The 24,687-nt window shown below is 36.4% G+C and overlaps 7 protein-coding genes across 13 annotated transcripts; 5 read left to right on the forward strand and 2 right to left on the reverse strand.

Moving 5' to 3' along the window:
* Positions 1–828, forward strand: LOC104745826 (protein GRIM REAPER-like). The gene has a single exon (XM_010467180.2). The coding sequence runs from the start codon at positions 121–123 to the stop codon at positions 634–636; it is 516 nt and encodes a 171-aa protein (XP_010465482.1). The 5' UTR covers positions 1–120; the 3' UTR covers positions 637–828.
* LOC104745828 (RNA polymerase II C-terminal domain phosphatase-like 4) lies at positions 3,799–5,094 on the forward strand. The gene has a single exon (XM_010467183.1). It carries the CDS (start codon positions 4,137–4,139, stop codon positions 4,980–4,982), a length of 846 nt encoding a protein of 281 aa, XP_010465485.1. The 5' UTR covers positions 3,799–4,136; the 3' UTR covers positions 4,983–5,094.
* LOC104745827 (proton pump-interactor 2) lies at positions 5,039–8,299 on the reverse strand. Of its 3 annotated transcripts, none has more exons than XM_010467181.2 (8): positions 7,979–8,299; positions 7,254–7,602; positions 6,976–7,155; positions 6,731–6,877; positions 6,443–6,637; positions 6,255–6,353; positions 5,650–6,165; positions 5,247–5,555 (listed from the first exon to the last, which is right to left on the reverse strand). In XM_010467181.2, the coding sequence occupies exons 2-8, from the start codon at positions 7,587–7,589 to the stop codon at positions 5,247–5,249; spliced, it is 1,782 nt and encodes a 593-aa protein (XP_010465483.1). In that variant the 5' UTR covers positions 7,590–7,602; positions 7,979–8,299. The 3 variants fall into 3 exon arrangements, with proteins under 3 accessions (XP_019092581.1, XP_010465483.1, XP_010465484.1); XM_010467182.2 differs by lacking the exon at positions 7,979–8,299 and adding an exon at positions 7,773–7,825; XM_019237036.1 differs by lacking the exon at positions 7,979–8,299 and having other exon boundaries at positions 5,039–5,555; positions 7,254–7,589.
* Positions 11,758–12,999, forward strand: LOC104745829 (uncharacterized protein At4g04775-like). Its single transcript, XM_010467184.2, has 2 exons — positions 11,758–12,187; positions 12,288–12,999. The coding sequence occupies exons 1-2, from the start codon at positions 12,014–12,016 to the stop codon at positions 12,585–12,587; spliced, it is 474 nt and encodes a 157-aa protein (XP_010465486.1). The 5' UTR covers positions 11,758–12,013; the 3' UTR covers positions 12,588–12,999.
* LOC104745831 (beta-glucuronosyltransferase GlcAT14A) lies at positions 14,378–17,514 on the forward strand. 2 transcript variants are annotated; one of them, XM_010467187.2, is made up of 6 exons: positions 14,378–14,851; positions 14,956–15,067; positions 15,417–16,167; positions 16,267–16,342; positions 16,429–16,544; positions 16,781–17,514. In XM_010467187.2, exons 3-6 carry the CDS (start codon positions 15,591–15,593, stop codon positions 17,284–17,286), a joined length of 1,275 nt encoding a protein of 424 aa, XP_010465489.1. In that variant the 5' UTR covers positions 14,378–14,851; positions 14,956–15,067; positions 15,417–15,590; the 3' UTR covers positions 17,287–17,514. The 2 variants fall into 2 exon arrangements, with proteins under 2 accessions (XP_010465489.1, XP_010465488.1); XM_010467186.2 differs by lacking the exon at positions 14,956–15,067 and having other exon boundaries at positions 14,380–14,851.
* On the reverse strand, positions 17,543–21,526 carry LOC104745830 (protein SPA1-RELATED 3). 4 transcript variants are annotated; one of them, XM_010467185.2, is made up of 7 exons: positions 20,261–21,526; positions 19,962–20,119; positions 18,884–19,844; positions 18,650–18,796; positions 18,219–18,530; positions 18,064–18,123; positions 17,543–17,974 (listed from the first exon to the last, which is right to left on the reverse strand). In XM_010467185.2, the coding sequence occupies exons 1-7, from the start codon at positions 20,966–20,968 to the stop codon at positions 17,783–17,785; spliced, it is 2,538 nt and encodes an 845-aa protein (XP_010465487.1). In that variant the 5' UTR covers positions 20,969–21,526; the 3' UTR covers positions 17,543–17,782. The 4 variants fall into 4 exon arrangements, with proteins under 4 accessions (XP_010465487.1, XP_019092567.1, XP_019092566.1 ...); XM_019237022.1 differs by having other exon boundaries at positions 19,962–20,130; positions 20,261–20,353; XM_019237021.1 differs by having other exon boundaries at positions 19,962–20,149; positions 20,261–20,353.
* On the forward strand, positions 23,256–24,338 carry LOC104748203. Its single transcript, XM_010469880.1, has one exon. It carries the CDS (start codon positions 23,256–23,258, stop codon positions 24,336–24,338), a length of 1,083 nt encoding a protein of 360 aa, XP_010468182.1.

The following is a 24,687-nucleotide window of genomic DNA, read 5'->3' on the forward strand; positions in this document are numbered from 1 at the left end:
GCAATATATATATACCAATACGACACCTTCCCTTATGTTCCACTCTTCCTTTTTCTTATTTTGTGTTCCAAAGCCAAACTTTCTTTGTCTAATTAATCGAATCTTCACCTTATAAGCTAAATGGTAATTAAGATCCCTTGTACGTTCATTAAACTGATCATTCCCTTCTTCATCTCCTTAATCCTCTGTCTCCTCGCAGCGGCAACGTTCTCTAATCCTTATTCCGTTTTAGCCGAAGAAGCTACCAATGGAGAAGACCAAGAGTTCTACATTCTTGATGAAAGTCCTACAATACTTTCGAATGAAACAATATCATCCAAAACCCGACTACTAGTTAGCCACTACAAGAAGATCAGAAAAGGGATGAGATGTCATGTGGCAGGAGGCTATAACGTTTGCAACGGCGTAAAGGCTGACAAGGGGACGAGTTTGTTGTATTGTTGCAAGAAGCATTGTCGAAATATTTTAGGTGATATGGATAATTGTGGACGGTGCGGTCACAAATGTAGATTTGGACAAAGATGTTGCGGAGGCATATGCACCAATGTTGGCTTTAACCCTAAGCATTGTGGTAAATGCAACAAAAAGTGTAAATCCGGGGTGAAATGTGAGTATGGATATTGTGGCTACGCTTGATTTTTTAATATGAAACTACTGGAGGGTTAATGGGTAATTTTAAAAGGTTGTGTATTTCTAAAAGCTTCATAAGTAGAGATCGTATATATACTTAAATGGATACGTTTTATCAATAGACAATAGATTTCTCTACGCATACGTGCACCATGATTTTATCTGTGATATATATAAAATTATTTTCTATAATTAGGTTGGTTCTGTTTAGAAAAACTTAATATCCCAAGAAAAAAGCGTCGAATGTAATTTATAGTAACTATAATTAATCATATGTATATAAATAGTATTTTGTTAAACTTTTTACTCAAGGAACATAAATCAAAATTTTCAAAATCTTTGAAACCCGCACTCTCTCTTCGCGTCGTCTTCTCCTTGGAATACGCAAATATGGTATTGAAAGTTCTACATTCTTGGAAAAGTTTTCTATAATTTTACTGTTTTTTGAGTTTTTTTTGGAAACTTAGGTGATAAGTAGGCGAGTTTCTTTGAGGCGTCGTACGAGTCTTGAACAACTGGCGTATCCTTTCCGATTCAATCTCGCGGTAAGGGTTTAATTTAATTGGAGAATCATGAATGAATTGAATTGCAGGACGTGAGAAGTTCTTTGAAACAGCTGAGAGGGGCGGATCCAGACAAAGAATTTGTATGGGGCACAAATCACTTACCATTAATAATATTAATTTACATAATAAAATATTTAACAAAATATAACTTCCACTTTTAGTATATTTAATTTTTTTTATTTGGTTTTAAAATATATTTAATTGCATATTAGAAGTGGAATTTCAATATATGTGTCCTTATTTAACATTTCGAAGTAAAAATATGCAGTTATTTGGCGTATAAATAATCATTTCCAAGTAAAAAACACCTCTATCTTTCTTTCTATATATAATTTCCAAAATTAAAATATACTTGATTGCATATTATAAGCAACCAATTAATATCATGAATATTAGTATACATATATAGAAATTCAACTGTAAAGGAAAGAAATATGGCAATCGAAGATGATTTCTCCATTTCATTAAACAATGAAAAAGAGAAAAAACAAAAAAAAGTGAGTCGAACTCTCCACCAGATATTTTTACTAGAGGCACAGAGTACCAACTCAACCAAGGAAAAAACTAAACTTAAGCTTACACAGGGCACGTGCCCCACCCACTAATGCTCTAGATCCGCCCTTGGCTGAGATGGAACGTAGTCGGAAAGGTAAAGCTGTGGTTTATGATGGCGAAAAAGATGATACAGAGAATGGAGTGGTTATTCAAGAAAGAGGAGAAACAAGTTATGTTGGGGTAGGAGGGGGAAGTGGCGAGCAAAGGATTAACATAGAAGAACTCTTGAGTGGTCAAGAAGCTCATCAACACAAGCAGCAGACTGATTCCGTTTACAAAGAATCACTGTTGAGTTCAAGAAACATCGTTGCTTTGGTGGTAATCTTTCTGGCAACAGTTGGATGGTCGACAGGGTTAAATCCCCCAGGAGGGTTAAACGATGATGGAGAGGCAGTCGTTGGGAAAAAGACAGCATTCTTCATCTTCATGCTTGCGGTTTACACCATGGTTCCTTTTAGTGTTATCACTCTTGGTCTGCTTTGTGGTGTTACCCCTCGTAACCAGAAAGTGCAGAGAAACACATTGATGGTTTGTCATGCTTTCATGTGGATTGGCTTGATATCATTTGCAGTGGCGTTTGTTTCCGGCAGTTGGTTAATTGTGCCAAGCAATAGATTCTGGTTAAAGCTGATTGGTTTGTTAACCACACTTGCTGCTATGATTGTTCTCATCTCTTACATATGGTCAAAGCAAGCCAGGAAGTTTTTTAGGCGCCTCTCTTTCTGTGATTTGGACGGTTCATCTGATGAAGACGAAGTAGAAACTTCTGTGGTTACTTCTACGAAGATCAAGACATAGCAAATGAATTTTTTTGATATGTTGTAGAGAGAATATATGACGGTATATAAGTGGAAATTTTCGATATGTGTATATGAGCTGGGAGTTCTGATATGATAGGATTTTGTTCTGTTATAGGAGTAGCTGATTGACAGAATACACGATTGATGTATACTTTTGATATGTTCAGCTTTCTAATAGATAAAGAAGAAGTTTTAACTCTCCTTTTAATTACTTCTATTGCTAGTTATTTGGTTTTTAACTTACGAGCTAGCTAACAGCTTTATACAAATCTGACCTTGATTGAGATTTATCACTAAATTTATCATTGGTTTGAGCAAAAAAGGTTTTGGTCTCTGAGAATTGGTTTGAGCAAAAAAGGTTTTGGTCTCTGAGAAGACACTTGATCTAGTCTTGGTCGGCGAACACGAGGTGGTTATCCTCGACGATAGATACGACGTTTGGTGCCAGGAGAACAGGTCAAACTTGCTGCAGATCACAACTTACTCTTATTTCAAAGCAACTAAAAAAAGGAACAGCCTCGCACTCGCTGCTAGAGGAGGCATGTTCAAGAACCTTTTCAAGTTTCTTCTCAAGATGTTTTCAAGAGATGATGATGATCTACTCTCGGATTCATCAGCATCTTACTCTGAAGAGAGAAAAGATGAGAGTGTTGATGATGGAGCACTGGCAAATGCTCTGAGTTTCCTCTCCAAGATTCACCACTCCTTCTTTAACCATCACTATAATGAAGACGATATCTATAAGAGAGATGTGAGAACTTGCCTTCATTCCTGACTTTTGTAGACCCATACTAAATCTCTACTGTTTTATCTTTGGACTCTTTTTATTGTTCTTCCCCATATAAACTTGGATTTCCTAGTAAGATCTAAATTTTACACAAAAATCTCAGTATGTTTTGGTTCGAGCCCACTCCTATCAAATAAATGGGTTGAAATCACATCATTCAAATTGTTATGAAGGTTTATTCCGCAAAACGGCATATTTTATGTGTTAGAATTTCTGTCACTCTTCAGTCTGATTCAGTTTAGGGTTTAAAGAACTTCGTGTTTGTTATGTTTTTATGCTCACCTTCTAGAATTTTAGTTAGGTTGAAGAGATGATTCGTCTATGGGGTATTACATAAGGTATGAAGAATATTTAACAAAAAAAAAAGTAAAAGGAATGAAGAAATAACATGCAACTAATTACAAATTTCGTTTAATTTTACAAAAAGGGATCGTCTGATTTTATATATTGTCATTTGTAACGTAAGTTATTATAAACTTTTCCAAAAATTTAGGGTTTCTCTACCCTGTTGTTAAGTAATTTAGCCAATGTTGAAATTTCCTATATTTCGATACCCTTTTCTTCGTAATTTTCCTCTTTTCATTCGAATATATATACCATCGATGTGTATTTTTTTTTCTTCTTTTCTTTTTGCAGCCAATTCATAAATCAGTTTCACGAGGATTTGAGTTACCTCTTTTTGTTTTACCAAATCTTTCTCAAGTATCGAAAACCATTGATTCATAGAAAACACACGATCTTCTTTCCCTTCTATTTTCCTGAAAAGAGAGCTCGGAAGATTGATCGATCGATCCAGAGATGATGAACGAGTCATCGTCTTGCTCTAATAGTAATTGTAGTCATATGTTTGTTGATCACGGAATCTGCCTCGCCTGTAAAACAAAGGTGAGCTGTGTCGAAGGCCAACCATTCGGTTATCTCTTCCCCGGTTTACGTCTGAGCAACGAAGCTGTATCTGTTACAAAGCATCTCACAACCCTAATCTCAGTTTACGGACATAGGAAGCTTCACTTAGTCCTTGACTTGGACCGCACGCTAATCCACTCCATGAAGACTACAAATCTTACTAAAGCAGAGAAGTATCTTATCAAAGAAGAGAAATCAGGTTCAAGGAAAGATCTGCGGACCTATGACGGTAGATTAATAATTAAGTTGCGACCTTTTGTTGAAGAGTTCCTTAAAGAAGCCAACAAGCTGTTTACTATGTTTGCTTACACAAAAGGCCGTTCGAGTTACGGTCACGCTGTTGTGAGGATGATTGATCCAAACAAAATCTATTTCGGGGATCGAGTGATAACTAGGGAAGAGAGTCCTGGCACGAAGACACTTGATCTTGTCTTAGCTGATGAACGTGGAATCGTTATTGTGGATGATAAGGTAGGTGCTTGGCCTCATCATCAGAGAAACTTGTTGGAGGTCACAAAATACTTCTATTTCAGAAACGATCACAAATACACTAAGTCAAGACCATCTTATGCAGAGAGGAAGAGTGACGAGAGTAGAAGCAAAAGAGTATTGATGAATCTTCTGAAATTCCTGAAGCAAGTTCACAATGAATTCTTTACCTGTGGGCTTGAAGATGAGTTAGATTTTAAGGACGTTAGGTGCTTGATTAAAGGTCCCTTTAAACCACCTGGATGCTAAATTTTTGAAAACTAGATTTAGCTTCTTCTGAAATATGAAACGAGAGACAGAAAATGGAAGAAGCTAATTTTTGTTTCTCTTTTTTTTTTTTTTTTTCAGACAACTCTCCAAAGAGACAGAAACATTGACTAAGAATAATAACTAAGGTTATGAACCTACTATAGAGAAACTACACGCTAACTTTGCAGCTCTTCCTTCACTCACTCCATCTCTCCAATTAGGCAAAGTCACAAGACCTTTCAATGTCTCTTTCTTTTTCTCAGTTTACCTTAGAAGTAAAAACACGAGAAAGAGTGCGCAAGCAAGTGCAGCAGAGGAAAGTCCCCAAACCCAATATTTATGAGCCTTTCTACGGTTTAGGATGGCCTTAGGGAGAGCTTCGGTTCCTCTTCCACGGTGTTTGTACCTGAAACTTCTTTGCTTTGGAAACAATGATCTATCCTTCTGGTGCTTCTCTTTCCCTGAAGCTGTTAACGTCCTAACCTTTTCCAGCTCATTGATCACTTCTCGTGATTGGTCTGATTCTGAAGGAGAATTTGCAGCAGCTTTCTTCTTGGCCTTCTTCTCACACTCCTGAAAACAAAACAAAGAATTAGAAAACAGACCAATGTAAAGGAAGAGTTCATTGACATCTTAAAAAAAATCGAAATGGGATAATATAATTTGCCTTGAGTTTCTTCTCAGCATCCTTTTGAGCTCTTATAGCAGCTTTAGCAGCAGCTTTCTCTTGCAGCTTCCTCTTCCTTTCCATTGCTAACCGAGCTTTCTCTAACTGCTCTTCTCTTTTCCTCTCCTTCAACGTTTCTTCATCGACCTCTTCTTCTTCCTTCTTTGGTTTCTCATACACCGGGAACTCCAAATCTATAACATCACTCTCTTCAGCACTCGACCTGTTGCAGTCCACTGCCTCTTTCCTCGTTTCTTTCTTTTGTTTATCTGTAATTACATTTCCATCTTGAGACGAGTTGGAGCTGGAGTCTTCTCTATTGACCTTGTAAACCTTCTCGCCTCCCATCATCATAGTCTTACTCAGCACTTGCCTTTCCCGAACAACCTGAACTTCAGGATCTTTAATCCGGCCATCTCGGTTCAGCTGTCTTTCACAGAGTGAAAGAGAGATTCTTTTCACGTAATCATCCCTAAAAGCCTTGTCATTATTCCATTGATTCATGAATCTATCAACCTATAAAAAAAACAGAATCAAGAACATATGCTCAATAGAGACACCTAAGCAAGAATCCTGCAATAAGACCCAAACAAAACCAAACAAACCTCAGAGCTGGCAAACACTTCAAGATCTCTAACATTTCCTGAAGCAGCCAATTCTTTAGCTTTCCTCATAACAGCATGGCTCTGGAAAAAGGCAGCATTCTACACACACAAAAAAAAAGAGAAGACAAAGATCAGAACTTTGGGATCATCCATAAGCAAAAAAGTTAACAGGAAGACAAATATGGTACCCCTTTGTCTCGTTGTATCCTCAGCATCTTAATCCTTGCATACGATTTGTCCCTCTTCTCAAGTATGAGTGCAATTTCTAAATTTAACATCTGGATATTGTTCTGAATCTTTCCCATTTTGTCAGACACCTGGCTAATATTCCATGTAATCGCATCGAGCTCCTTCTTTACTTCATACAATTCCACAGCTAATGACTGTAACGAGGCAAAAAAACCATCACATCATTAGTTTCAACAATATTTTTAGTAAATCTCCCCCAAAGAGTTAAACTTTGTTTAGAGGCTTACCTTGACACGGTTAATAGAAGCTTCTTTCTGCGCAAGAGAATCCTCGTTTAGAATTATCCCATCAGGCTTCTCAGTATCCTTAAGCACCCAATCCTCATCTTCCAAACCAATGCTACCATGTTCAATCTGATAATGAGCTATATAAATCTGCATCAACCACATTTAAACACTTCCACAATCAGACAACCAATAAACCAAATATTTAGATATAATCAAACCGTTATGTAAAAAACAGTTTCCATTACAAGATGATCAAGCTCCTCCTTTGTAAAGCAAAGCTGATCACTACTCCTAGAACACCGAAGGTTCCGTAGAGCTTCCTGTAGAGTATCAAATTCCCTCTTTTTCGCTTCAAAAACCAATCTATATCCTTCCGATGTAGGAACCAAACCCTCCATTTGAGCAAACAAAGACGAAACCTCAGCCTACAATAAAACCCAAAACCCCAAATTCATCATCATCATCAACATCATCATCATCAACATCATCATCATCATCATCATCATCACAAAAAAAGACTCACCTTCTCGAGTTTTTGTGCATTGGAGAGCTCAATACGGAGCTTATTACAGCGATAAATCTCCTGATCAGCTTCATCAATCTTAGCTTTGATCTCGGGATCATCATAAACCGGTTGCTTAACAAAGTAGAAAGAGAAAGGCTTAGCTTCAGACCATTCCTCTTCAGCCGCACCTCCCGGTGAACTATCGCCGGAAAAAACAGTGCCGTCTTCTTCGGTGGTAACAGTTGATACATCGCAGTTCGACACAGATTGGTCGCTTCCGAAGAAAATCAAATCGTTCATCTCCGGCGGAGGAACCACCTCGAACCCATCACAGAGTATAATCTGCGCACCCATTTTTTGGCACCACCTTATAACAAAAACAGAGAGAGAGAGAAAAAAAATCACTGTAAGAACAACTGTGACATTGTCAAAAACGAAACTGAAATCGACTTAAAAAAGATCTGTCAGAGAAATGTCACAAAAAAAAACCCAAAACAAAAAACGCGCAAAGGAATAAAGAAGATTTGAGGAACATACGAGAATTCAGACAAAACAAGAACAGAGTATGTGTGGTATGGTACACCCAGTCAACAACAAAAGACATGTCCTTTATAATCAAAAGCCAATATATATACTTTGTAAAAGACGAAAAAAAAAAAAACGCGGAATCGAGGAACAAATTTTTTTTTTAAAAAAAAGAAAAAAATTCGAGCTTTAACCGAAAAAGTTAATTGAGATTATACCTAGAAAAGGAGAAATGAGTGTCGTCACCACACACAGATTCTCGCAAAAAATCTCAGGGTTTTGTGCTGAAGAGGAAATTTTTATTGTGATAACTTTGATAAAAAATCCTAAAGGGAGAAAAAAATCGAGACTTTTTAAAAGGTTGAGAGAAAGAGAGAGAGAGAGACTCTGTTCTGTTCTTCGTCTTTCTTTCTCTCTATCTATCAATCAAAATGGTGAGAGAGATTTCTCTTTTGGCTATTTTCTTAAAATCTCTATCTTCAAGGCTTTAAAAAAAGATCTTCTTTGTTCATCCTTAAATAATTTTTTTAGGAAATAGAGATTTACATGTATTTATAATCCTTTTTTGCTTTTTCTAGTCTCTCTATCCAAATTTGCTAGACTGTACGTTTTTTTTTTTAAAAAAGTTTTGGACCTTTTCATATTTCTTTAATTCTTTTTAATTTTATATAATGATTATAGTTTTGGATGTATATTACTTTACTTTTGGGTTAAAATAATATATTTATTTACAAAATAAAACACTTTAAAAATTACATTTCTTTTTTTTTAATTTAAATACAAAAATTTAACTTGTATTTTTGACTGGGAAAGTGCAAGTACTTAAATTTTTAATGACAAGAAGGAAATCTAATCTTAGCTTAGGCTTAGTAGGTTATTCAAAGTCAGCTCTTGTTTATCTGAGTTGACTATTGACTTTCTTTGGATTTGACTCCTCCATAAAAGTATTTTTAGCAAGGTAATAAGAGAGCTTAATTCTCAGTCTTTAAGTCTAGATAAACTTTATTTCTCTTATTCAATAAATAATTTAACTTAACTTATGGATCATAAATGCTTACAAAAAGTATGAACATTGACCCATTACTTGACATTTTTATGAGATGGTTCAAAATATTTTTAAAAATGTCTATAACTCACTAAGATTTATCTATTCATATTATTTTTCTAAAATCTATTTACATATATAAATTTGATCGATCAATATGATTAATTTTGTCGCATACCATAATTAGTATGCGTTGACTAATAATTTTAGTTTCATCGATCAAGATATTTCTTTTTGTTTGCATATCATAATGTATATGCGTTTGATGAATGTTTATATTTTAATTGATCAATATAATTAATTTTGTCGTATATGCGTTGATGAATGTTTATATTTTAATCGATCAGTATAATTAATTTTGTCGTATATGCATCGACAAATATTTGTATTTGAATCGATCAATATATGTAATTGTTTGCATATAATAATGAATATGCGTTAAAAATATATTTCTATTTTAATAGTTGTATGAGAATTGTCATTACATTAATTTCTAAATTTAAATGCATATATTATTTGTTTTCAGATAAAATAAAAATAAAAACCTATGTTTGCAATAATTATAATTGAAAATTCAAATGTTGTAGGACGCGGAGGGAAGCTGGTAAGGGACGAGAACCTTGAGACAGGCCAAGCCTTTGAGTACCAAAATTTATAATATACATATAATGTTTAAAACATTTAGGCAATTATTGATTTAAGCTGGTAAATTATCTTTGGATTTTTTTTTTCCAAGCAGATTTTAGTAATTATCGAAAATATCTGTTGATGGGATACAGAGATAAATTCAATTTTTTTTTCACTGCTGTATTAATTAGCAAAAGACAGTCAATTTAACTATGTTTAGATAGTGACTAATCTCCACGTATCCCTAACTACCCTCCAAAAGAAAAAAGAGTTTTAGCATTTAATTATCGGTTACAAATTTACAATGTTTCTTAATGGACATTATTATACACGTTACGTGAAAAAAGTTATGTAACGGACAAAACCCAAAACAAAAATTATCGAAATATGGTCAACTAGTTTTGTAGCTAGTTCAGTTTAAAGCTGTCGAATTTATCGGAAAACTGAAATTTCTTTTAATAAGAAATGTGTAATATACCACACAAACAAATTAGATAGTAATTCTCATAATAAATATAGTTTTCTAAATACTTTGACAATCGTTAACACCAATTGTATCACATAGGCACCAAAATTTTCACAAACCTTGGAGAGTTGTGGTACATATGAGAAAATATATGTTTTTTTTTTTTGGTAATGTACTGAACAAATGAATATAGTAACATTAGTTATTTAAAAGAACAAAAAAATTAATATCAATTATAAATGTTATTTTTTACCGAACATATTTTGTTATAAGAGGAAAATACAAGATTATTTAAAATAAACAATATTTATTATAGAATCATTTAACGAGAAAAACAAAATATTTGGTCAACGATAAATTTATATATCATAACATAAATCAAAATTATATATTAATAAGACAAAACGATATATTTGTATCTTTATATGTTATATAGGTGATTTTTGATCCGCCGACGTTGTCACGTATAAGATCAGATAGACGTTACAATTCCAAAATGGCAAAACAATATCTTTGTTTTTTATACGATATGCATGTTTTTTTATCTACCAACATTGTTGTGTATAAGATTAGATGAACGTTAAAACTCTAAAACGACAAAACCATATCTTTGTATCTTCATATTTCAGACAGATGTTTTTTGATCCGCCGACAGTGCGACATATATCATATAGACGTTACAACTTCAAAATAGCAAAACGATTTTTGTATATGCCTAACAGATAGTTTTGATCCGTTGACATTATAGTGTATAAAATCATATAGATATTACAACTCCAAAATAGCATAATAATTAACATATTCTTTTTTTTTTGTTTGAAGATTTCCATTATAAAATATGACTGTGAACTACAAGGGTGGAATACGTTTTTGAAACACTAAGCTAGAGGAAAACAATAATTAACATATTCTAGTTAGCCACTTGAAAAAAATCTATTATTTGGGGTTTGAACTAGGTTATGAGAGTAGAATAGAAAAAAAAAAAAATTTATCAAAAGAAATATAGAATAAAAGATTTGTCTTATAGAAAGGACACATTTTTCTTTTGTATATACTATCTCTTTTTTGATTTTGACAGATATAGCTCATCTCACAAATTTGTTTTTTTGGTTCAACTACAAATATTCATTATCCAACGTTCTGACATCACATATTCACATATTCACATATCTCATCTAACACTTAAGCATGTTACCCAACTTATAGTGGGACGAGTTGAGTTCGACCCGCCACACTGTCTTGATCATGACCCTACCAGGTGTCTTGACAAAGATTGAAAAAGAAAGGGATTGTGAAAGCAACCTAGTTTGGGCCTCAGCAATTAAAAAGAAAGGGATTTGAAAAGCCTACCAACGTCGAAAGAGATACAAAGATTATGGAGTCATGAGAAAGCCCATCATAAGGCTCAATAATGATCTCGTGAGTCTGAGTGACCCACTCTCTACGCGCTTAGCGAAATAGTTATACTGTATATGTCAATCAATACGTAATTAGCGCAACATACAATAACTTTTTTTTGATTATAAAGTCGTATACGAATCACGAATGCCAATAATAATTATTCAGCTACTTCTACTCATGTGTGAAACCATAATTGCTGGAGACTCCTGTTGTGGACTTCTAACTTGAAAACGATTGAAAGCAACGATTCTCGTATTAACAATTATTTATCACAAAATTTCACGAGTTCCTATGACTATTACAAAATTTAAACCCCCAGTCCCCACCAAAAAGAACAGAAAAAAAAAAAAAGTTTCTTACTGTATCACATTCGAGTGAAAATATAGTTACATTACCATAAATTCATGGGAAAACGTCCTGGTTCCCCATGAGAACTATGATATCGTATCAGATGGAGCCCGATCTTTATCCCCGTCCCAGATGGCTCTCATGAAATTCTTCTCAATCTATATACCCATATATCGGGATGTTATCGGTTTAAAGAGTGAACCGATACGAAACCGTTCATACCAAATAGAAAACCAAAAATAAAACCTGACTGATGTTAATAATCCGACCCGAGACGATACATCTATAACACATCTATAACTCCATTAAAATCCCCAAATCCTCAAACCCTAAAAGCATAAAATTCTTAAATCGATCTTTGCAACCATGAGTACCGTTTCTGGAGGTTCGAGTGGTTCATCAAATGTTCGACAAAGAGGATTCGTCGTTGGCGTGCCTAAGAGATGCTGGTGTGGGGAACACATCGTGGCAAAGAATTCCAAATCCGAGCCTAATCCTTCTCGGAGATACTTTCGATGTCGAGAAGCAGCAGCAAAGAAGGTACTATGTTATGCTTTGTTTGATGTAGACATCGACCTAATCCAAATCCGAGCCTAATCCTTCTCATCAATTTTCATTGTATTCTATGATATAATGTTAGCTTGTGAACGATAACCACATCTTTAAGTGGGTCGATGAGGCATTGTTGGACGAGGTAGCAACATTGGGTGTTCAATTTGAGAGAGTAAAAGAAGAGATGAAAGAGCGTACAATAGAGACATTGCAAGAACAGAAGCTGAAATTTGAGAAGATGCAAATGGAGTTCGAAAAAGAGCTTTGTGAGAGGGTTGAAGAAGTTTTGTTGGAAGCAAAAGCTGAATTGCAATGTAGGATGAATAAGAGTATAATTGTATGTGTTTTCGGTTTTATGATCTTGTTTGCTCTGTTTAAGCTTGTATGATGAGCTATTGTAAACTATTGTTCGGTTGTAATCTATTGTTGTTCGGTTGTATGCTCTGCTTTATGCTCTTGTTTGTTTTGGTGTTGAGTGTGAACTCCTGTTGGTGTTGCTATTGCATTTAATAAGATAAGACATTCCACATTTCATAAAAGGCAGAACATGATGAACACATGTTCTGAAAACAAGCAGAATGATAACGTTTTGAAATCATGTTCTCAACATGATCACAGACCAAAAACATAACCCTACTAGTCTATTCGACCAAAATACAGATCCAACTAGTCTCTTAAACCAAAAAACAGACCCCTACTACCATAATCTTCAATATTCAGGCTTGTGAAAGTCCTCCACCACCTTGAGATAGTCCTCCACCACCCTGAACAACTTCTCCTCCACCAGATTGAGAAAGTCCACCACCATCTTGAGAAAGTCCACCACCTTGAACAACTTCTCCTCCACCACCCTGAGAAGCCTGAAAAACCGCAAATTTCAAAAAATGAGAACAAGAGACTCATCTTGAGAAATAAAATGAGAAAAAACCGATTAACAACCTGTGTTTGATTCTTCTTCTGGTGGTACCTACGGTTATGCTGATCAGAACCACAAATTCCACAGTGCATTATCCTTTTTTTATGTTTTGGTTTCTTCTTGACAGGAGACTCATTTACACCTGGCTTCCTCTTCTTGTCTGCCTTGGTTATCTTCTTTCTCCCAGGTTGTGGTGGCTCAGGTGGAACATGAACANAAGTTCCATCACCACGTCCGATATCCGTAAACACCCTCTCTGGACCCGCACCACGACCACGACCCGCACCACGACCACGACCTTCTTCCTCGTCGTCACTTTCTGGGTACGTATCATGACGAATCGACTCTTCAGCATCGGTAAATTCCTGAGCAAGCATATCGACGTGAAATTCATCTCGATCCTCTCCTTCTTCATCGTACTCTCGTTCTCCAACACCATCTCTTTGCCCAATACCATCTTGTTGCCCAAAACCAGATCGGATTATTAAATCCATCGATTCAATTTGAGAAATCGATGGTGAAATTTGATTTTCTAGGGTTCGTCGCGAGAGAAAACAAAAAAGAGGTTAAAATGTGATTTTAGGGATTTCTCGGTTGAGGGTTATGTTTCTAATCGGGTCAAAATCAGGTTTTAATCGGGTCGAAATCAGGTTTATTTTGGTTTGTAAACTTCGTCACTCGGTTAATCAAATAGTAAACCAATTAAACCTATAGCAATGGTGAAATAGATGATATCTTCTATTCTCATGGAGATACAAAACGTAAATTACAGATATATGGGTATATAGATTGAAAAGAATTTCAGGAGAGCCATCTGGGACGGGGGTAAAGATCGGGCTCCATCTGGTACGATATCATAGTTCTCATGGGAAACCAGGACGTTTTCCCTAAATTCATCATAAACACACAAGGTGTATAAAGAGCATCTTTTTTAGAAAATGTAATTAATTATGGTAAGAGAAGCATGTTGCTATCAACATTTACCATACGTGTCAGTTACTAGTCCCAATTGACACTTAACGCAATAAATATGTCTTGTTTCGAATAAAGCCAATAGATTTTTTCAATCAGCTGCACTCACATCCACAAGATATACTCCAGTTTCATCCATTAGATTTTGGTTTCGATTAAGTATCAGCCAATCAATGTAGCTTACTCGTACACGTCTTAAACTCTTAATATAAAACGTAATGTAGAGAATAAAAAACTAGAAGCTACCCCCAGTATCTTAAAACTCTGAAAACGTGTCAGCTAAACGGTTTCTTTTTCCAGTTCGTGTAATTTAATTTTTTTTTAAAAACTTACAAATTTTTAAAAATCGTTTATTTTAGATTCCAGAATTAAAGGAACAGAGAGAGACCCAATCACAAACAAAAAAAAAAAGTAACGAGATTTATAAGAGAGCTGAAAGAACCAAAGATTTGGAATTTTTTCTTTTGTTTATACAAATTTTTCAAACGAATCGGAGTATCACACACGCTCTACGAATTTTTCCAGCTTAATTTATAGATTTTAAAAATCGTATTTTTATTTACTTATTTGTTTATTTGTTTTGGTCGATTTCACTGTCTCTTCATCTTTTATATAAAAACTTTATAACTCCGACACAGGAGTGTCCCGTGTTCTTGAGCATAAAGTAGCGGAACAAAGCAAATAAGGAAAAAAAAGAACAAAGCTTCATTGCCTTGCCTCGAGACTAATCAGTATCACACAAGGCAACAACCAAAAAAATCCAGGTTTCTTTCATCTTATTAAATCTATCTTCCTTTTTAGTTTTGTTTCTCGATCTCTGTTTTAAATCTCTAGATTTGTTTTTTTTTTTTGTTTCCTTATTGTTAAGAGAGATGAGTCTACAGTGCATTAGATCTAATGTCTCTTAAAACATTAGATCTTGACATTAAATCTTGGCTTCGAGATTCTTATTGTCTCTCTCTGTGATAATCTCCGACAAGGTTTTTTTTTCCCCTTAACATATTGGTAATGTCACTATTTAAAGAGTTTGCTTAATCTGAGGTTAATCTAGCTGCTGAGATGTCTGGTTGATTGATTATAAATCTCGATCCAAGTTGGTTTTTATTGGGAGGAGAGCCTTGTCGTCGTTCTTGATTGAATTTATCTTTAATTTTACCTCTACAAATTGTTTCGTAATTCTCAAGCTTTATGCTTTATGTAGCGTGAGAATCTGGAAACTTATATGTATCAGCTGCGTGTTACAGTTGCTTATTCTTTCTATTTTTGGTTCTGAAAAGTGAATACTTACCAGCGGTTTTTTTTTTTACATTTTTGTGTGTTGTCTGATAGGATCTTGTGTCCGAGTCTGAAAGATTCAGGCTTTTTAGCTCGAAGTACTTTCCTAGAGGGCTGTGAATCAGTTCACACTTGTGTCTCTTCAGATTGGGATTAGCCAAAGAGATTGGTTGGTTTTTTTCTTTTCAGAAGTTTGTTTACTTATCTCATGATCACTGGTTTAAAGCAATGGGGTATGTAAACGTGGAGAAGAGATGGGTATTTCCTCTTGTGATCACATCTCTTGTCTGCGTTTTTCTCCTTGCAACATCTTTCAACATGGGACTAGTCTCTTCCCTACGAACAATCAACGGGTTTTTCTCCATCATCCCTTCTCGTCTCGCCAAGAATCAAACGAGGTTTGACTTTGCAGAGTCCAAAGTCGCTAGACAAACACGTGTTCCTCCTCACGAAGACAAGCTTCCCCGTTTTGCTTACCTTGTTTCCGGGTCTAAAGGTGATGTAGAGAAACTTTGGAGAACACTTAGAGCTGTGTACCATCCGAGGAACCAGTATGTTGTTCATCTTGATCTTGAATCACCCGTGGATGAGAGATTAGAGCTGGCTTCTCGGATTAATAAGGATCCTATGTATTCCGAAACCGGGAATGTATATATGATAACCAAGGCTAATCTTGTCACATATAAAGGACCAACAATGGTGGCTAATACTCTTCACGCTTGTGCTGTTCTTCTTAAGAGAAGTGCCAACTGGGATTGGTTTATTAATCTCAGTGCTTCAGATTATCCTCTGGTGACTCAAGATGGTAATAATATGCTCTGATCTCACTCTTGTTCTCAGTTTTGATTAGTATTTTCAGTCATTTCTTTGATTAACTTACTGTCGATAATCTCTGTGTTTGAAGATCTGCTTCATACGTTTTCGACATTGGACCGGAACCTTAACTTTATCGAACACACAAGTCAACTGGGTTGGAAAGAGTGAGTATATTCACGTTCTTGAGTTTCCTATTTGGTTGTGAAGTCTTTGGGTTCTTGTGGACTGATTTGTTGTTTTCTTTGTGAAGGGAGAAGCGAGCTCAGCCATTAATGATTGATCCTGGACTCTACTTGTTGAACAAATCAGATATTTACTGGGTCACACCTCGCCGAAATTTGCCAACTGCCTTTAAGTTATTCACTGGTCAGTTCTCTACTTCCTCTAGCTCCATTGCATCAAAACTTCTTCTCACGAATCAAATCTTGAAACATTGTTGTCATTGCTGTTGTAGATCTTAAGATCAAAACTCTTCTCTCATATCAAATCTTGAAACCTTTCTTTGCTTCTGCTATATTCCAGAAGGATAAAAACCCTTCTTGCCATTAAAGTTTGAACCTTTAGGTGTTGATGAAACTTTTTCGTTGCTGTTGTTGTTACAGGATCAGCTTGGATGGCTCTATCACGCCCGTTTGTAGAGTATTGCATATGGGGATGGGACAATTTACCACGAACACTCCTAATGTATTACACCAACTTCGTTTCATCACCCGAAGGTTACTTCCAGACAGTGATTTGCAACGTGCCAGAGTTTGCAAAAACCGCAATAAACCATGACCTCCACTACATCTCCTGGGACACTCCGCCACAGCAGCACCCACACGTGTTGTCACTCAACGACACAGTGCCGATGATATCGAGCGGTGCTGCATTTGCTAGGAAATTCAAAAGAGACGACGAAGTACTTGACAAGATAGACAAGGAATTACTTAGACGGAGGAATGATAAAGATAGTTTTGCTCCTGGTGGGTGGTGCAGTGGGAAACCAAAATGCTCCATGGTCGGTGATGTGGCTAAGATTGAGCCTAGCGCTGGAGCTCAGAGACTTCAGGGACTTGTGGACAGGTTAGTTAACGAAGCCAAAACTGGAGATAGTCAGTGTAAATAGATCGAATTCGAAGGAAAAAAGGAATCATTTTGAGCTGTGAATTCAAATTCAGGGAGAGTGAGACTGTCCTTAACGATATATATATATTTATATTATACATATAGAGAATCTTGCAGTTGCAGGCTTTAGAAAAGACACTATTGTTAGACATTGTTTTCATCAAGTAGATGCCTTGTATTCCACGTCACCTACTGTTCTCATATTGGGATTAGTTCTTTCTTGTTTGAAGTCATCTCCCTCAAATTTACAAATAAAATAAAATTTATAACCTTTTTTTATTGACATGTTTTCAATTATAACAGTATACAAATACAAAGATCCAATATTTGTATCCTCCCCTTTTTTAAAAAAATGAAATTCTATACACAATGTTTCCCACTTTCCTATCTTTTTTGGTAAAAATGGTTTACCCTATAAGTACCCCCAACAAAAGCAGATCTCTTGCCAAGAAGAAGCATAGATCAATGAGATTAATCCTTTTAACCCTGAGAGAGGCTCAAGCCATCATCTCCAAAATCTTGATGTTGCCATTGGAGTTAGCAGCAACTAACGTAGACGACTGTCCTCGCCAGCAGATGGAAGATATGAATTGTGAGGCATCATCCACTTCTAGACCAGATACAGAGTCGGTGTTGTTGAACATGTACGACATCACTGGCATTGGGAATGCCTTGTGGTACACGAAAACCTGTAATGGATCCACAACAAGAAGAAACTCAGATGATCAGATTTTAGGTGAGAATCTGTCATAAAGTTGTTTAATCTATCTGTAACAACCTCGTTAGTCTCTGAGCCTGTTGCTATATACCCATCAGAGACAGATAAGCCAACAAAATTCTGCAACACATCACAACAACATAACATTTCAGAATGTGTACTCAGAAACAGGAGATAGAAGAGAGTCTAGAAAGAAGATTTTAGGATAAAGTTACCTTTAAATTAGTATGTCCAGTGAATGAGTGAAGAGGGGTTTCATTAACCCCAGAAGCAGACATCGACAAGTCCCAAAGCTTGAGTGTGTTATCAGTAGAAGAGGACACAAGAGTTGATGAATCAACAAACTTGACATAGCTCACTGTCTTGCTATGACCAACCATTGTGCAAAGAGGAATCTTGGGGTTTCGAAGATCGTAGTAATACACTTTGTGATCTGCAGAACCAAATGCTAGAGACCGTCCTGAATCCGATGGAAACTGGACACAGCATATATTGGCCTTTGTCTTAATGGTCCCAATGCTAGCTCCCTGAAAACATTTAAAAGACAAGCAAGATCTTTTATCACACATCCTGAGAATTAAGATGTCTGCATTATTAGAGAAATCAGCTTCAGTTTTCAATAGCCGACATTTCAAATTAGAATTGCCTGATTGATACTCCATAGCTTAACAGTTCCATCGTCGCTTCCGCTAGCCAGCAAAGTCGGGTCTGCTGATGATATATCGATGGACCATACTCGCTTCTTGTGCTCCTTCATCTCTGTAACCAACTGGCTTCTCGCAACATCCCATATCTGAAATAAAAAAACAAATGTATCCCACGTTCATTTTTATGAAACTCGAAGCTACTAATGAACACTAGACTGAAATCTAAAACTAACCTGAACTACGCCATCAAAGTTACTTGATGCAATTTGGCTCTTTATGTAGCTGTTCCAACATAAACTACTTAGCTTTGACCGACCAGCCAATTCAACAACCGGATAGTGAATATCCCGGTTATTGTTTACGATGGAGTTACATTCGAATATTTTGATTTTCTTGTTGACACCAGCAGTGGCGAATAGTTCTCCATCTCGGTCAAAAGCAAGGGCGCAGACAAGGTTAGAAGAGTTCAACAAATCTCCTTGTTTCAAATCTGCTTTTACTCTTAGCTTACTGAATGATAAATATCTGCACAAACCCTCAAGGAATGGATCTATCCACCCGCCTTGTCTCAAATCATTATTGTAGAAATCTTTGGGTGCCACCGGGTTGCTTACTGAGCTTTTCTCTGATACAATCATTGAACCTCTTCCATTTTCACTACTTAACGGAGAATGTCTAGTTAATGATTTCCCTGAAGCAGTAGCTTTCATTTGCCTGCGCCTTGTCAGAAAGTAGACAGATTCTAGTTTCTTGAAGTTTCTCATCAACCGAGAGCTTTCAAGAAGTGTGCTTCCTTGACTCTCTTCATCAACTTCAACATCGTCTTCCAATGCCGTAACTCCTTGTCTAAACCGTTTTCTTGAGGTCAAGAATGCTGATGGCTCCTCGTTTGCCTGGAAGTTCATCAATGGCTGACCAGAGGGGTATTGATGATCATCTTTACTGAAATCAGAGAGTGAGCTTCCCCTTTTCTTCAAAATTAATTGTCTCTTTACAACTTGCTCAATGTCAGACGAAAGAAGCGAAACGGTGTCCCTCAATCTATACGCAGATTCATGCTTTCTCTGTTGAATAAGTAACAAGAACTCGAGTAACGACTCCTGTTCCTCGATTCTATCCCTAAGCTCAACTGCTGCTTCACGTTCTTCCAAATTGTCTCTTGGTTCGGTTATAAACTCGCTTTGCAGCAAGTCACTGCACCATAAAAGACGGCTTCTCAATTAGTTCCATATAGTAAAAGATGACATAGACTAACAATGCTCAAACTAAGAACATAAGAACATGATCTGAAGTAAAAGACAATAGGTAAACCTCATTGATGGTCGACAACTTGGGTCGGGATGCAATAACCACAAGCAGAAAGAAGCTTCTTTTGGACATTTGAGCAAAATCTGAGGCGGAAGAACGCGATGTCTTAAACTAGACATAGTTCTTGACTTCTCTTCTCTTGAAGGCACAGGGCAGAATAGCTGCAAAGGGACTAACTTTCATCTAATCACCTTTTCAAGAAGAATAAAACATGCGAAACAAAAACACAAAAAACAGAAACTTTGAATCCAAAAGCAGTTAATACTTTATTAGAAACATTGTTTCTTTCTTTAATCACAAACCTCGAAAAGGAGAACGCCAAGACGGTAAACATCTGAAGCACAAGTACTTGAACCACCAAAATCCTCTTCAGGGCTTGTATACCAGCTTGTCTCCATAGCTAATATATGTTTCATAGGAAAAGGTTGATTCTTTTCTTCTTCCAGTTTCTCAATTCGTCTCTCCAAAAGCTTATTGTAGTCTCCTTTCTCTTCAACTGCAATAGCATTCGATACAGCTTCCTCTCTTCTCGAGCTACCAATCTCCTTCTGACTAATTGGACCGTCCTCCAAGGAATCAGAGCCGGAGTCCGAAGCGGACTCAATGAAGGAAACATGGTTAAAGGAAGACATAACAAAACAAGATGGCCTGACATTATGAACAACAATGCCTTGAGAGTGAGCCGAATTCACAATCTCGACGATTTGTCTGAAAACGTGCAAGCACTCGAAAACATCAACGGATCTTTCAGGTTTATCCAACCACTGTCTCAAGCTAACATCACCCCATTCCAAGGATCTAACAAAAGGGTCAATCCCTAAAGAATCGTCTTCACCGGACTTGTGTGTACTACTAGTAGTACCAAACAAGCTTCTGACATAGTCATCAACATGAGAGGAAGGCTTGGAACGAGATGTGATTCTCTCAACAGGTGAAAAATCAGTGTTCCTGTCTGAAACACCAGATGTATTATTGAATCCCCTAGAGTTAGAATTTGAAGAACCTTCCATTTATCATCCACCAAAAGCTAACAAGAAACCAACAAGGAATAGTAGTAGTAACCAATAACTTCTCTGAATTCCCAACTCTAACTAGAATCATTTCGGATTCAACAGCTCATTGGTTAAGATCGTCCCCCTTTTCAAGTGATCCCACCCACCCAAAGAAAAAAAAAAGAAAACTAGGCTATAAACAGAAGGAAACTCAAGAACTTAGGATACCCATTTGTGAATAACAGAGCCAAAAAAGATATAAATACTTATTGAAGAAAAAATGAAAATCTTTTGATCAAATAAACAGCCAAAAAAAAAGGAAAGGAAGCTTCTTTACCGCAAGCTTAAGTGAGAGAGGGGGAGAAGATAAGAAGTATCTAAAGAGGAGAGGCCACCCAGAAATAATCTACTAGGGATTGAAACAGAACCACACAACAACCATCAACACCAAACAACACTGTTTTTTTTTTTTTTTCTCCTCTCTCTCTCTTTCTCTTTCTCTTCTCTTCTCTAGCAGCCTCATAAATTATCGGCCTTTAAGAATAAAAACAAAAAACGACTGCTGAAAGAAACGATTCACTGTCGGAGTTTAGTCGTATCTGTTTTTTTATATTATTATATTATTCAGTCCAGGTTTTTCTTTTGTTTTTTTTTTAAATTCTGATAATCCCTCTTCACCCTCTCTTTACACGCAAGCTAACGTGGTTAATCTACCACCTCACAAATCAGTGCAGTGAATCACACAGGGGTCGTAAAAGGAATAACTTTTTTTTAGGCCCAAATGTATGTATATAAATATAGACCAACATTGGGGTTGGGGGGGGGGGGTCAAATCTTCAATCCTTTGCTCTGGAATTAAGTAACATTTTTGTTTTCAGTGTTCTTTCTTCCTAAAACATAACGGCAACTTTATCTTTGGTACATGTAATTGCCGAAATAACTGAATATCTTATGAAAAAAACATACCAGAAAATAAAAATATTGTTTCAAGAGAAGTGAATCTCTCAAGTCTGAAGAACTAGTACATACTAAAAAAAGTAAGCCACTGATTTGACTTTGAAATTCTAAGCTAAAAAAAAAGAGAGAGATTTATCTCCGGTTATCACTCTCGAGAAATTTCGACGCATCATTGGTTTTTCGCGGCAAGAAAACATAGTTTTGTGAATCTTGGTATGTAAGTATGTAGTAGTAGTAACTATATACGGTAAGAAAGAAGATATCAATCTTGAAATTTTTAGACTGCTAACAAAAAAATTATAATCAACTCAAACCGTCAATTTAGTAACGCCAAGTGGGAGCGTACCGCCGCCACCCACAAGAGCCTCAAATAAACATGGACCTACTGCTTTCAGTGCATGAGGCTTTCATCTATCCGATTGGGAAATACAACATAAACAAATTAAAATAAAATAATAACAATTTTCTTGATAATTGAATTCCATTATGTATTTCGTGTTCCCTTTCATAATGGGAACATTTTTAATTCACATCTCGTGTTTAAATCTAAGGCATCCCACGTTTATAGTTCTTTTGCATGGCAAAACGTTTTCTTTTTATTCTTATCCTTTCTTTGCCGTCAAAAAACAAACAAATAAAACTCAACTATTCTCCTTTATATAAAAAGATAAACCGTTTTCGTTGCATGGATGCAAGAATTTGCTTTGTTTATCATTCAATCTATAGAAATATCTATACCATACGTGAAGATGTCTAGCTGTATTATTGATGTTGATTTCGAGCTTTAATTCAATATCTGAAATATTCAGACTGATCGAATACAAAATAAGGCAATACAGAGAAGCCACAGATTTGACTTCTTTTTGTAAGCCACATAGTGGAGATTATTGATGTTGATTTCGAGCTTTAATTCAATATCTGAAATATTCAGACTGATCGAATACAAAATAAGGCAATACAGAGAAGCCACAGATTTGGCTTCTTTTTGTAAGCCACATAGTGGAGATGGGTTCAAGTGAGTCCACCAAAGTTTCCATAACAAGCCCAGCAACAGTCAAAGAAGCTGAAGATAAGAAGAACAAAGAGACAGCTCAAAAGCAGAGTACGGAGAAGACGACGAAACCATTGTTACTTCACGACAATAGATTCAACGTTCTGCAACCTCAACCTGGTGACTCATCATGACAGCTATACCAATTGTCTAACCTATTCTAGATTGTTCCATAAGGTCTATATAAGAGAAATGTAAATCAACATTGTAAATTTTTGAGAAAAGTAAAGTTTTTACAAAATCTCTCTCAAGTCTTTTATGGTATCAGAGCTTGCGTAAACCTTAACAGGTGAAACAATGGCAAATACATATCCGTTTCCTGACAATGTTCATGTCACCAGTTCCGTTACTCTCAAGCTGAATGACACCAACTATCTTCTGTGGAAGACACAGTTCGAGTCACTCTTGTCCAGTCAAAAGCTTATCGGCTTTGTCAATGGAGCCGTCAATGCTCCAGCTCAGGCTCGCCTCGTCGTCAATGGTGAAGTCTCCAACGAGGTCCCAAATCTTCAGTACGAGTCGTGGTTCTGCACAGATCAACTTGTGCAGTCTTGGTTGTTTGGTACTCTGTCCGAAGAAGTCCTTGGTCATGTTCACAATCTGCAAACCTCTCGCGAGATTTGGTTGTCTCTTGCAGAAAATTTTAACAAAAGCAGTGTTGCTCGAGAGTTCTCTCTCCGTTGTAGCCTCCAGCTCCTTCTCAAGAAAGATAAGTCTCTGTCTACCTACTATCGCGAGTTCAAGAACATCTGTGACTCTCTTAGCTCCATTGGAAAGCCAGTTGACGAGTCTATGAAGATTTTTGGTTTTCTCAATGGCTTGGGGAGAGAATATGATCCGATAGCCACAGTCATACAAAGCTCTCTGACAAAGCTTCCTACCCCAACGTTCAACGATGTGGTCAATGAAGTTCAGAGCTTTGACTGCAAGCTCCAATCCTATGAAGATGCTACTGCAGTCACTCCTCATCTTGCCTTCAACACGGAGAAGACGAACCCGTCTGACCCTCAGTTTGCTTCAAGAGGTCGTGGTCGCGGTTCTGGACAAAACAGAGGAAGGGGAGGTTACTCTACAAGAGGAAGAGGTTTCACACAACACCAATCTTCCTCACCATCCTCTGGTCAGCGTCCAGTGTGTCAGATTTGCGGTCGTACTGGCCACACTGCTCTCAAGTGCTACAATCGCTTCGACAACAACTACCAAGCTGAGGCAGTTCAAGCCTTCTCGTCTCTTCGAGTCTCTGATGGCAACGAGTGGCATCCTGATTCTGGAGCAACAGCACATGTGACACCCTCGACGGACAACTTACACTCTGCAACAACCTACGAAGGTAATGACACAGTTATGGTAGGAGATGGAAACTTTGGTGGACTCACTTGAGCCCATCTCCACTATGTGGCTTACATTCACGTGAGGTATAATCGTATAGATGTTTCTATAGATTGAAGATGAGAATAAACAAACCAAATCCCTACATCCACGCAACGAAAACGGTTTTGTCTTATTATATGAAGGAGAATAATTGTGTCTTATTATTATAAAATTAAGGTTTTGGTCTTTCTTTATTGGTTAATTTTCATTTAATATTTTTTTATTTTTTTATTTGCTTTCTAATTGTTTAATTGCTTTAAATAATATTTAAGACTCAGTTAACACAATACATTCAATTCATACATTAAAATAAAATTATAATTGAAAATAAAATAAATTATGCATTAATCATATTTCA

Source organism: Camelina sativa, chromosome 15, assembly GCF_000633955.1.
Source record: "Camelina sativa cultivar DH55 chromosome 15, Cs, whole genome shotgun sequence".
NCBI classification, from domain to species: Eukaryota; Viridiplantae; Streptophyta; class Magnoliopsida; order Brassicales; family Brassicaceae; genus Camelina; species Camelina sativa.

Bases quoted from the DNA above. Each gene is read 5' to 3' on its own strand.
- LOC104745826 (XM_010467180.2), top strand. From the start codon at position 121: ATGGTAATTAAGATCCCTTGTACGTTCATTAAACTGATCATTCCCTTC.
- LOC104745828 (XM_010467183.1), top strand. From the start codon at position 4,137: ATGATGAACGAGTCATCGTCTTGCTCTAATAGTAATTGTAGTCATATG.
- LOC104745831 (XM_010467187.2), top strand. From the start codon at position 15,591: ATGGGGTATGTAAACGTGGAGAAGAGATGGGTATTTCCTCTTGTGATC. The intron at 16,168-16,266 runs GTAATAATATGC...CTGTGTTTGAAG, and splicing joins TCCTCTGGTGACTCAAGATG to ATCTGCTTCATACGTTTTCG. The intron at 16,545-16,780 runs GTCAGTTCTCTA...TTGTTGTTACAG, and splicing joins TGCCTTTAAGTTATTCACTG to GATCAGCTTGGATGGCTCTA.
- LOC104748203 (XM_010469880.1), top strand. From the start codon at position 23,256: ATGGCAAATACATATCCGTTTCCTGACAATGTTCATGTCACCAGTTCC.
- LOC104745829 (XM_010467184.2), top strand. From the start codon at position 12,014: ATGAGTACCGTTTCTGGAGGTTCGAGTGGTTCATCAAATGTTCGACAA. The intron at 12,188-12,287 runs GTACTATGTTAT...ATATAATGTTAG, and splicing joins GAGAAGCAGCAGCAAAGAAG to CTTGTGAACGATAACCACAT.
- LOC104745830 (XM_010467185.2), bottom strand. From the start codon at position 20,968: ATGGAAGGTTCTTCAAATTCTAACTCTAGGGGATTCAATAATACATCT. The intron at 20,120-20,260 runs GTTTGTGATTAA...GTCCCTTTGCAG, and splicing joins TTGGCGTTCTCCTTTTCGAG to CTATTCTGCCCTGTGCCTTC. The intron at 19,845-19,961 runs GTTTACCTATTG...TTTATGGTGCAG, and splicing joins AGTTGTCGACCATCAATGAG to TGACTTGCTGCAAAGCGAGT.
- LOC104745827 (XM_019237036.1), bottom strand. From the start codon at position 7,589: ATGGGTGCGCAGATTATACTCTGTGATGGGTTCGAGGTGGTTCCTCCG. The intron at 6,878-6,975 runs GTAATGGAAACT...TGGTTGATGCAG, and splicing joins AGGAGGAGCTTGATCATCTT to ATTTATATAGCTCATTATCA. The intron at 6,166-6,254 runs GTTTGTTTGGTT...TTTTTTTTATAG, and splicing joins AAGTGTTTGCCAGCTCTGAG to GTTGATAGATTCATGAATCA.